A 12,278-nucleotide genomic window follows, 5' to 3' on the forward strand; every position below is an offset into this window, starting at 1 on the left:
TCTTCAGGCACTCTGTCTATCAGATCTAATCCCTTGAATCTATTTGTCACTTCCACTGTATAGTCTGGAGAAAAGGAGAAAAGGAAAGATATACCCATTTGAATGCAGAGTTCCAAAGAATAGCAAGGAGAGATAAGAAAGCCTTCCTCAGTGATCAATGCAAAGAAATAGAGGAAAACAATAGAATGGGAAAGACTAGAGGATCTCTTCAAGAAAATTAGATACCAAGGGAACTTTTCATGCAAAGATGGGCACAATAAAGGACAGAAATGGTATGGACCTAACAGAAGCCGAAGATATTAAGAAGAGGTGGCAAGAATACACAGAACTATACAAAAAAGATCTTCATGACCCAGATAATCATGATGGTGTGATCTCTCATCTAGAGCCAGACATCCTGGAATGCAAAGTCAAGTGGGCCTTAGGAAGCATCACTATGAACAAATGAAATTCCAGTTGAGCTGTTTCAAATCCTAAAATATGATGCTGTGAAAGTGGTGTACTCAGTATGCCAGCAAATTTGGAAAACTCAGCAGTGGCCACAGGACTGGAAAAGGTCAGTTTTCATTCCAGTCCCTGAGAAAGGCAATGCCAAAGAAAGCTCAAACAACCGCACAATTGCACTCATCTCACAAGCCAGCAAAATAATACTCAAAATTCTCCAAGCCAGGCTTCAACAGTATGTGAACTGTGAACTTCCAGATGTTCAAGCTGGTTTTAGAAAAGGCAGAGGAACCAGAGATCAAATTGCCAACACCCACTGGATCATTGAAAAAGCAAAAGAGTTCCAGAAAAAACATCTATTTCTGCTTTGTTGACTATGCCAAAGCCTTTGATTGTGTGGATTGCAACAAACTGGAAAATTCTGAAAGAGATGGGAATATCAGACCATGTGACCTGCCTCCTGAGAAATCTGTATGCAAGTCAAGAAGCAAGAGTTAGAACTGGACATGGAACAACAGACTGGTTCCAAATTGGGAAAGGAGTACGTCAAGGCTGTATATTGTCACCCTGCTTATTTAACTTATATGCAGAGTACATCATGAGACATGCTGGACTGGATGAAGCACAAGCTGGAATCAAGATTGCCGGGAGAAATATCAATAACCTCAGATATGCAGATGACACCACCCTTATAGCAGAAAGTGAAGAAGAACTAAAGAGCCTCTTGATGAAAGTGAAAGAGGAGAGTGAAAAAGTTGGCTTAAAGCTCAACATTCAGAAAAGTAAGACCATGGCATCCGGTCCCATCACTTCATGGCAAATAGATGGGGAAACAGTGGAAACAATCACAAACTTTATTTTGGGGGGCTCCAAAATCACTGCAGATGGTGACTGCAGCCATGAAATTCAAAGATGCTTGCTCCTTGGAAGAAAAGCTATGACCAACCTAGATAGCTTATTAAAAAGCAAAGACATTACTTTGCCAACAAAGGTCCATGTAGTCAGAGCTATGGTTTTTCCAGTAGTCGTGTATGGATGTGAGAGTTGGACTATAAAGAAAGCTGAGTGCTGAAGAATTGATGCTTTTGAACTGTTATGTTAGAGAAGACTCTTGAGAGTCCCTTGGATAGCAAGGAGATACAACCAGTCTATCCTAAAGGAAATCAGTCCTGAATATTCGTTGGAAGGAATGATGCTGAAGCTGGAACTCCAGTACTGTGGCCACTTGATGCAAAAAACTGACTCACTGGGAAAGACCCTGATGCTGGGAAAGACTGAAGGTGGGAGAAGGGGACGACAGAGGATGAGATGGTTGGATGGCATTACTGACTCAATGGACGTGAGTTTGAGCAGACTCCAGGAATTGGTGATGGACAGAGAGGCCTGGCGTGCTGCAGTCCATGGGATCACAAGGAGTCAAACATGACTGAGCGACTGAACTGAACAATGTGTTGTAAAACAGTGCTTACTAAATCGGTGTAATTAAGATATCAAAATAAATTGACCAGCAGAACAAAATAGAAAGCACAGTAACAGAAACAAAAGCATTTGGGATATAATTAATGACATTTAAAACAATGGGGAAAGAATTATAGGGATAACTGGTTAACTTTGAGACAAAAATATAGGTGGAATTTACCTCAGATCATACCAAATAAAGTCTTAAGTCCATATGGAACATGATGTAAAAATGTAGCCATAAACAAAACCAGAAGCCAACAAGTATTTTTATATTCAGGATGAGAAAAGCCTTTCTAGACAGCAAAGTATTATGAAGCCACAAAAGGAAAAGAATGAAAAATTTAGCTACCTAAAAATTGTAAAATATCTCTTGATTAAAAAACTGCCTTAAAAAAGTGAAAAAAAAGAGATTAAGAAAAAGGATAAAAATAAAGGCATAGAGAATACATCTGGGTAACAATTTAGCATATGTGTATAAAATCTTTAAAATAGGCATGACCTTAACACAGAAATTCATGTAACTTTGTCTTCTTGTTGCTCTTAGCTGCTGCTGCTGCTAAGTCGCTTCAGTCGTGTCCGACTCTATGCGACCCCATAGACGGCAGCCCACCAGGCTCCCCTGTCCCTGGGATTCTCCAGGCAAGAACACTGGAGTGGGTTGCCATTTCCTTCTCCAATGCATGAAAGTGAAAAACTGCTCTTAGTTAGTATTTCTTAAATTGCTGCTGAAGAAAGACAGTTAAGGGGTTAACAAAAGAATGCCAGGGTGAAGCCTGGTGATTATAGTATTATAAGAGTCTACTTCACTGCCTTCTGGCATAATTAAAGTGTGAGTTGACTGTGTTTGCAATTTAATACAGCTATTAAGTTCTTTTTTCCTTAGATGAGAACAATTTTTCCCTATTAACTTTTACATATGCAGAAAAACAGATTAGTTCACACTTGTATTGCTCTGAAATTATTTTCAGTGTTCTGTCTTTGTTTTCCTCAAGACTCTAATCTCTGGAATGGAAATATGTCTTCTATTTATAAATCTCTATAATCTTAAGTAAGTTTGATGACTTACACACAGTGACCATTGTACTGTGACCAATATAGTAGTAAATATTGGAGATTAATAAATATTTATGATGAATAGCATACATATGTCCACACATGTACATGCACGTCACAGTTGACCGAAAGTGACTAACGTCACTAAATGACTAACTGTGACTGGTGAGTGAAAGTGTTAGTCACTCAGTTGAGTCCGACTCTTTACAACCCCATGGACTGTTGCCCACCAGGCTCCTCTGTGCATGAGATTCTCCAGGCAAGAATACTGGAGTGGGTAGCCATTCCCTTCTCCAGGGGATCTTCCGGACCCAGGGATCAAACCCAGGTCGCGTGCATTGCAGGCAGATTCTTTACTGTCTGAACCACCAGGGAAGCCCTAAAATATGACTGGTAGGGAGATGAAAAATCACCCTCTCACCTTTTCTGCCGGACCCAAAGTGAGTGCCAAGATGCTGGGAGATAAGAGAAAACCAGAGATGGATAGCTTGCCTTCTAAGAAAAAAGGTTAACAGGTTACCAGGCTTGTAGTGATGGTAAACCTGCTCGTGTCTTTTAGGAAGACAGTCTATTTGACATCCACATGGATGGTCAATGAGAATCTCAAATTTATAGAAATCTTAATTTCTCACTGTCCTAGCCTACTTACTTTTGTTGCTTCAACAAATATTTATTGAAGGAATACCATGTGCCTGGTACTGTTCTTGTGCTTGGACTATCTGTCAATGTGTATAACAAATATCTCTGCCCTTGTGTTGCTTATAATCTAGCAAAGAGAAACAGACAATAAATAATAAACATAATAGGTAAATTTTAAATAGCTATAGAAAAAAAAGGGTGAGAGGAATTGTGAGTGCTTGTGAGATTGTCTTGGGGACAGTGATGGGAAGAAGTGACTAGAAACTAAGTGGGGAGATCAGGGTGAACCTCATTGTCAAGTTGAAATTGAAACAAAGAGGTGAGGTGGAGGTGAGGGGATGAGTCAAGTAGGGATATCTGGGAGAAGAGCACGCCAGGCAAAGGCAATAGCTACAGCAAAGACCGAAAGTCAGGAGGTACCTAGTGTATCTGGTGAACAGCGGGGTGCCCAGTGTGGCTGGTGCAGAGAGATGATGATGGGGAGAGTGTAAAAGGTGGTTAGAGAGGGAAGGGGAGTGGTAGTGGACAAATGATGCACCGCCTTAGGCTTTGGCTTTTAGTCTGAACGCAACAGAAAATCATTGTATAGGGAAATAACCTCTGGCTTACATTTTAGCAGAATTACTCTGGCATCCCTGGAGAAAAGAACATAGAAATGCTAGGGCAAGAACAGGGAGACCTTTTAAGAGTGATTGCAGAAGTCCTGGTGGAGAAAGGACCATGGCTTATCTCAGGGCGGCAGCAGTAGAGTTGAGAAATCTTTGGATTCTGGATATATCTTCAAGTTACAACCAGCATGATTTCCTGATGCTTTAGATGTGAGATGTGACTCCAAGGCTTTTGACCCTGAGTAACTAGATTCTTCCAGTGCTGTTGGCCATTGTGAGAGAGACTGCAGGTGGAGCAGGTTTAGGGGAGATGAGTCTGTTGTTAGGTTTGTGATACCCAAGTAGAGATATTGAACAGGCCATTGGATGAACAAGTCTGGATTCTGGAAAGAGGTGTAGGTTGGACATAGAAATTTGAGAATTGTCAGCCTGTAGATAATATTAAGCCCTGGGGTGGGGGGGGTTGCATGAGACACCAAGGGAATAAGTAAAGTAAGAGAAGAGGACCAAAGACAAAACCTTAGGCTTGCCATATCTGTTTCCTTTGTTCTCCTTCATCCTCTCAGTTAATGACACTAATGACACTGTCTCCCTAGTTTATCAAGCCAAAAATCAAGAAGTCGTCCTTGATTCCTTTTAAACAAATGTTTTCTCACACCCAGACCTTTCTGCTTCATCTGTTTTACCAGCAACCTAGTTGAAGCCATCATTCTCTTCTAATTCATCTCCCTGCTTTTCTTTTTGTTCCTCTACCATCATTTTTCACCCAGCAGTCAGAATGATCTTTTAAAAAGGCAGTTCAGATTATATCACACCTCTGCTCAAAAACCTGCGATGTTCTGTGCAGCAAGGGAAACAATCAATAGTGAAAAGGCAGCCTACTGAAAAATATTTGCAAACTGTTTATCAGATAAGGGGTTAGTATTCAGAATACAACTCAACAGAAAACAAGTAATCTGATTAGTAAATGGACAAAGGACTTGAATACACATTTAAAAAAAAAAAAAATCAATGACCAGCACACATATGAAAAGATGCTTAATATCATTATCAGGGAAAAACAAAACCACAAAGTGATATCACCTTCTACCTCTTAGGATGATCACTATTAAAAAAAAATGCTGAATTAAAATAGCAAGTTTGACGGAGTTGTGGAGAATTTCAATCCCTTTGCACAGTTGGTAGGAATATAAAATAGTGCAGTTGCTATGGAAAACAGTATGGAGCTTCCTCAAAAAGTTAAAAATAGAATTACCGTATGATTCAACAATCTCACTTAAGGGTATAAATACAAAAGAACTGGAAAAAGGATCTTGAAAACTTGTACACCCATGTTCACTGCAGTGTTATTCACAGTTGCCAAGAAGCTACCTAAATGTTTATTGACAGATGAATGAAGAAAATGTATTTACATCCAGTGAAATGTTATTCGGCCTAAAAAAGGTGGGCAATTACATCTGATAAAGGACTATTATCTAAAATATATTTAAAAACTCTAATAGCTCAGTTGGTAAAGAACCCGCCTGCATTGCAGGAGACCCTGGTTTGATTCCTGGGTCGAGAAGATCTGCTGGAGAAGGGATAGGCTACCCACTCCAGTGTTCTTGGTTTTCCCTTGTGGCTCAGCTGGTAAAGAATCCTCCTGCAATGCGGGGGACCTCGGTTTGATCCCTGGGTTGGAAAGATCCCTTGGAGAAGGGAAAGGCTACCCACTCCAGTTTTCTGGCATGGAGAATTCCACAGACTGTATAGTCCATGGAGTCACAAAGAGTTGGACAGGACTGAGCAACTTTCACTTTCACTTAAGACTCAACACTAATAAAACAACAACCTCATTTAAAAATGGGCCAAAAACCTCCAGACATCTCACCAACAGATATACAGATGGCAAACAAACATGAAAAGGTTCCACATCATATGTCAACAGGGAAATGTAAATTAAAACAAGTTACTGCTACACACCTATCAAAAAGGCCATACATAGTCCAGAACACTGACAACAGCAAATGCTTGTGAAGAGGTGGAGCAACAGGAACTCTCGTTCATTATTGATGGGAGTGCAAAATGGTATGACTGTTTTGGAAGATAGTAATAGATTTCACTACTTTGTCTTCTACTTTCCTTACTTTTGCCTCTCTACTAAAGTTGTAAGTGGTTGATCCACTATCTTTTCTATATGTTTGTCTCTGCCATTGAGATTTGTTTCTTTTATCATTTTCTTATTTCTAGTTGTGACCTTTTCTGCTTGGAGAAGTCCCTTTAACGTTTCTTGAAGGACTGGTTTATTGGTGATAAACTCCTTTAGCTTTTGTTTATCTGTCAAACTCTTTATCACTCCTTCAAATGATAACCTTGCTGGGTATTCTTGGTTGTCTTTTTTTCAGCACTTTGGATATATTGTATCATTCCCTACTGGCCTGCTAAGTTTCTGCTGAAAAGTCAGCTGATAGTCTCATGGGAGTTTCCTTGTATATAATTAGTTGTTTCTCCTCTTGATGCTTTTATGAATCTCTTTATATTTCATTTTTGGCCTTTTAAATATAATGTGTCTTGGTATGCACCTCTTTGAGTTCACCTTGTTTGAGACTGTCTGTGCTTCCTGGACTGGATATCTGTTTCCTTCCATTGGTTAGGAAAGTTCTCAGTTACTATTTCTTCAAATAAGTTCTGTTTTTTATCTTTCTTCTCCTTCTGGGACACTATACTGTAAATGTTAGTACGCTTGATGTTGTCCCAGAGGTCATTTAAACTGTCCTCACTTGTCTTTTTCCTGTTCAGCTTGGGTGGTTTTTCTCTACTCTGTCTTCCAGATTATCTAGTATTCTACATCATCTAATCTACTGTTGATTCCCTCTAGTGTTTTTTTTTTTTTTTTTGCCATCGCCTTTTTTTAAAAAACATTTTATTTATTTTTAATGGCAGGATAATTGCTTTACAATATTGTGTTGGTTTCTGCCATACATCGGTATGAATCAGCCATAGGTATACACATGTCCCCTCCCCCTTGAACCTCTCTCCGCTTCCCACCCCATCCCACCCCTCTAGGTTGTCACAGAGCTCTGATTGAACTGCCTGGGTCATACAGCAAATTCCCACTGCCTTTCTATTTTACATATGGCAGTATATGTGTTTCCGTGCTGCTCTGCCCATTTTTCCCAGCCTCTCCTTCCTCGCCCCCCCACCATGTCTCCCCGTCTGTGCTCTATGTCTGCATCTCCATCGCTGCCCTGCCGATAGGTTCATTAGCACCATTTTCCTGGATTCCATATATATGTATTAGTTTATGATATTTGTTTTTCTCTTTTTAACTTTCTTCACTCTGTATAATAGGCTCTAGATTAATCTACATCATTAGAACTGACTCAGATGTGTTCCTTTTCATGGCTGAGTAATATTCCATTGTATATATACAATTTTAAAAGTTTAAAAATAATATTCCATTGTATATAATAATGTTGATTCCCTCTAGTGTGTTTTTCATTTTATTTATTGTATTCTTCAGCCCTAATTGGTCTTTTTTTTTTAATATTTTCTAACTCTTTGTTGAAGTTTTCACCATGTTCATCCATTCTTCAGTGAACATCTTTATGATCATTACCTTTAACTCTTTATCAGGTAGATTACTTATCTCCGTTTCATTTAGGTCTTCTTCTGAGGTTTTGTCTTAATCTTTTGTGTGGAGCACATTCGTCTGTCTCCTCATTTTGCCTGATTTTCTGTGTTGATTTCTTTGTATAAAGTAAGTCTGTATGTCTCCCAATCTTGGAGAAGTCCTATGGGCTCAACAGCATGTTCCCTTCTGGCTACCCAAACCAGACACTTCATGGGTGTTCCCTATGTGGGCTGCTTGTGCCTTTCAGTTGTGGCAGGGCCAACTGCTTGGGCACACTGGTGGTGATGCTCAGCATTGTTTGACCACTGGTGGGTGAGGCAGGCCTCCAGCTCTAACAGACTCCAGGGAAGATTCCAAAATGGTGCCCATCTCAGCATGATAGAATAAAATCACAAAAATAGCAACTGCTAGCATCTCAGTCCCCTAGAGGAGTTCCAGCTGCCTCCTGCCTCTCCAGGAGGCTCTCTAAGATCAGCAGGTATGACTGATTCAGATGCCTTTCAAACTGTTTCCTCTGTACTGGGACTTGGAGTGAGTGTATTTTTGCATGCACCCTTAGGAGCAGAGTCTTGACTTCCTACAGCTCTTTGATGCTCCTGTACATAAGCCCCACTGGTTTTCAAGCCACACTTTTTGGAGGTTTGTCTTCCTAATGCGGGACCCTGGGCTAGGGATCCTGGTGTTGGTATTGGACTCCTTGCTCCCCAGAGATGACTGCCACAATGCTGACGGTCTTCCTGCTAGTGAGTCATTACTCCAGGGGTGTGGGTCCTCACTAGAGCATCTCTGCCTCTTCCCTACCCATTTTATTGTGGTTCCTTCTTTTTATCTTTAGTTTTGTGGAAAATCTTTTCTGCTCTTCTTCAGGTTGTTTTCCAAGATAGTTGTTCTGTAAGTTGTTTTACCTATGTGAGGTTGAGAGCTAAGGATCTTTCTACTCTACCTTAAAAAAAAATTTTTTTTTAAATTTATTTGACTGCATCAGGTCTTAGTTGGTGGGATCTTTGTTATGTCATGTGAGATATTTCATTGTGGTGCACAGAGTCTCTAGTTACGATATGTGGGCTTCAGTAGTTGTGGCACTCAGGTTTAGTTGCTCTGCGGCCTGTGGGATCTTAGTTCCCCAACCAGGGATTGAACTCTTGTCCCCTGCATTGCAAGGTGAATTCTTAACCACTGGATCACCAGGGAAGTCCCTCTACTCTACCATTTTGATTCAGACTCTTATTGTCACCTTTGTGGTACAAAGAGTACAGTTAGAATAGTTGGCCCTTAATATCAATAACCTCAGATATGCAGATGACACCACACTATGGCATAAAGTGAAGAGGAACTAAAAAGTCTCTTGATGAAAGTGAAAGAGGAGAGTGGAAAAGTTGTCTTAGCTCAACATTCAGAAAACTAGGATCATGGCATCTGGTCCCATCACTTCATGTCAAATAGATGGGGAAACAGTGGAAACAGTGTCAGACTTTATTTTTTGGGGGCTCCAAAATCCCTGCAGATGGTGACTGCAGCCATGAAATTAAAAGACGCTTACTCCTTGGAAGAAAAGTTATGACCAACCTAGACAGCGTATTGAAAAGGAGAGACATTACTTTGCCAACAAAGGTCCGTCTAGTCAAGGCTATGGTTTCTCCAGTGGTCATGTATGGATGTGAGAGTTGGACTATAAAGAAAGCTGAGCACTGAAGAATTGATGCTTTTGATCTGTGGTGTTGGAGAAGACTCTTGAGAGTCCCTTGGACTGCAAGGAGATCCAACAGTCCATTCTAAAGGAGATAAGCCCTGGGTGTTCTTTGGAAGGAATGATGCTAAAGCTGAAACTCCAATACTTTGGCCACCTCATGTGAAGAGTTGACTCATTGGAAAAGACCCTGATGCTGGGAGGGATTGGGGGCAGGAGGAGAAGGGGATGACCGAGGATGAGATGGCTGGATGTCATCACCGACTCGATGCACGTGAGTCTGAGTGAACTCTGGGAGGTGATGATGGAGAGGGAGGCCTGGCATGCTGCAATTCATGGGGTTGCCAAGAGTTGGACATGACTGAGTGACTGAACTGAACTGAACTGAACTGAATAATGTTTTGACATGAATGACCTTCATAACTTGAGGATCGCTTGAGTATCTTTCATGTTCATTCTGTCAGAAATCTTAACCTCTCTGTGCCTTACTTCTCACATCTGTAAAATAGGTGAAATAGCAATACCTGCATCATAAAGTTGTTGTAAAAACTAAATGTTAATATGAGTAAAGGTCATAGAACAGAGCTGGGCTGCAGAGAAGAACCAATTCTGACTCCTTGTTGAAACTGTTTCTTTGACTTGCTTTTTGTTGCTTTTGTTATTATAATCATACATACTGACCTGCCTCAAAGGACCCTGTCCCTCTTTCTGACTGTTAAACTAAAGTGCCAGGCTTCCCAGTGGTTAAGAATCCCGAAGCAAAGGACTCTGGTTCGATCCCTGATCCAGGAAGATCCCACATGCCCTGGAGCAACTAAGCCTGTGCACCACTATTGAGCCAGCACTCACTCTAGAGCCCATGAACCACAACTACTGAGCCCACATTCCATAACTACTGAAGTCCAAGTGCCTATAGCCCGTGCTCCACAACAAGAGAAGCCACTGCAATGAAAAGCCTGGGCACTGCAACAAAGAGTAGCCCCTGCCTACTGCAACTAGCAAAGGCACATGCGCAGCAATGAAGACCCACCACAGCCAAAAAATAAAAATAAATAAATGAATAAAAATCTCAAACTTAAAAAAAAAACAAAAAACCTAAAGTGGCTTTGTTCAGCTCTGACTCTGTCAGATAATCTGACCCTGTCCACAGAAATTAACATATCCCTTTCACTGGCTTCCCTGGTGGCTCAGAGGTTAAAGCGTCTGCCTGGAATGCGAGAGACCGGGGTTCGATCCCTGGGTCAGGAAGATCCCCTGGAGAAGGAAATGGCAACCCACTCCAGTACTCTTGCCTGGAGAATCCCATGGAGGGAGGAGCCTGGTAGGAGCATGGGCTCACAAAGAACTCGACTGAGCGAGTTCACTTTCACTGGCTGGCCCATTCCTAGAGATACTTTGCAAGACTGATGGCCCTTTTTAAAAACTTTACTTCCTCACTGCCTGTCCCTCTTTATTGTGCCTTTTGACTTTAGTTCCTCACCGCTTCTCTGGTTCTGTAAGAGAACCTGGCATCCAGACCCCAGCAAGATGGTTATTTTGAGACATTAGTCTGCCATCTTTTCAAATAAAGTTGTATTCCTTGCCTCAACTTTGGCCTGCCATGTGGCAAAGGGAGCGGAGAGAGCTTGGACTCAGTAACACTGGCATATAGTAAACATTCAAATATAGAGCTGTTATCATTATTACTGTTATTATTGACTGTTACATTTATGCTCTTTATAACTTTACCTGTCAGTCAGATACATTTCCTTTATATATATTCCTTTCCACTGTGTATTCCTTTTACCTTCCTTGCTAGTCTCCCCTGTAACTCAAGAGCCTTCTCTGATTTCAAACAGCTTAATGAAAGAGAGTTTATATAAGCAGAAATGGCTTTGGTCTTTTTGAGAGTAGAGTCCTGAGAATAAACTTACTTTTTCTTCCATGTTTCAGGTGGGATGCAAGATTATAATTACGTATGGGCCGATTGTTTTGAGATCACGTTAGAACTATCCTGTTGCAAGTACCCACCTGCTTCACAGCTTCGACAAGAATGGGAGAACAATCGTGAGTCTCTGATCACATTAATTGAAAAGGTAAAAGCAGCTATATGGGAGGGTGGGTATGGAAATGATTGATTAAATAGGGGGGAAATTTGTGTATATGAATAAGTCTATGCTAGATACCCTCTGTCTTTTTTTTATTATTTAAGATGATAGATAATCTTTAGAAAGTATTAGAATCTATCAGAACATACTCTAAGCCTCCATTACCCTTCCCCTGAGCTCTTTTCCTCTGGAGAGCTTCCTTTGTCTATCTTACAACACTTCTACACGAAATACTTAGCAAATAAATAAATAACTAGCAAAAGTTGTATCACCAGATTCTTACAACACCATGTGATCGTATTTGCTAGAGAACCTTTACCACCACATGAACCACAACATAAGTTTAACTTACATATCAGGCAGGCTAATATACTATTGCATATATCAGAAATTGAGGCCTCCCAGGTGGTGCTAAAGAACCCACCTGCCAATGCAGGAGACCTAAGAGACACAGGTTCCATCCCTGGGTTGGGAAGATCCTGGAGGAAAGCATGGAAACCCGCTCTAGTAATCTTGCCTAGAGAATCCCATGGACAGAGGAGCCTGACGTGATACAGTGCATAGGTTTTCAAAGAGTTAGACACGACTTAAGCGACTTAGCATGCACGCACGCATCCCAGATATTATCAATTGTATCTCGTTGAGAAAAGCAGAAGTCTAGCTTTGAGAAGAGGAAATTTCAAAAG

The 12,278-nt window shown here is 40.9% G+C and overlaps 1 protein-coding gene across 2 annotated transcripts in view; it reads left to right on the top strand.

The window, feature by feature from the left end:
* The window catches only part of CPD (carboxypeptidase D), a 71,973-nt gene that overhangs the window by 21,778 nt on the left and 37,917 nt on the right, over positions 1–12,278 (top strand). For both annotated transcript variants that reach the window (XR_008201078.1, XM_052658923.1), the window contains exon 3: positions 11,438–11,580. Coding sequence is in view for 1 of the 2 variants with exons in the window: in XM_052658923.1 (XP_052514883.1) it covers positions 11,438–11,580 (143 nt within the window). In the remaining variant the exon portion in view is untranslated. The remainder of the gene's footprint in view (positions 1–11,437; positions 11,581–12,278) is intronic.

Source organism: Budorcas taxicolor, chromosome 19, assembly GCF_023091745.1.
Source record: "Budorcas taxicolor isolate Tak-1 chromosome 19, Takin1.1, whole genome shotgun sequence".
NCBI lineage: Eukaryota > Metazoa > Chordata > Mammalia > Artiodactyla > Bovidae > Budorcas > Budorcas taxicolor.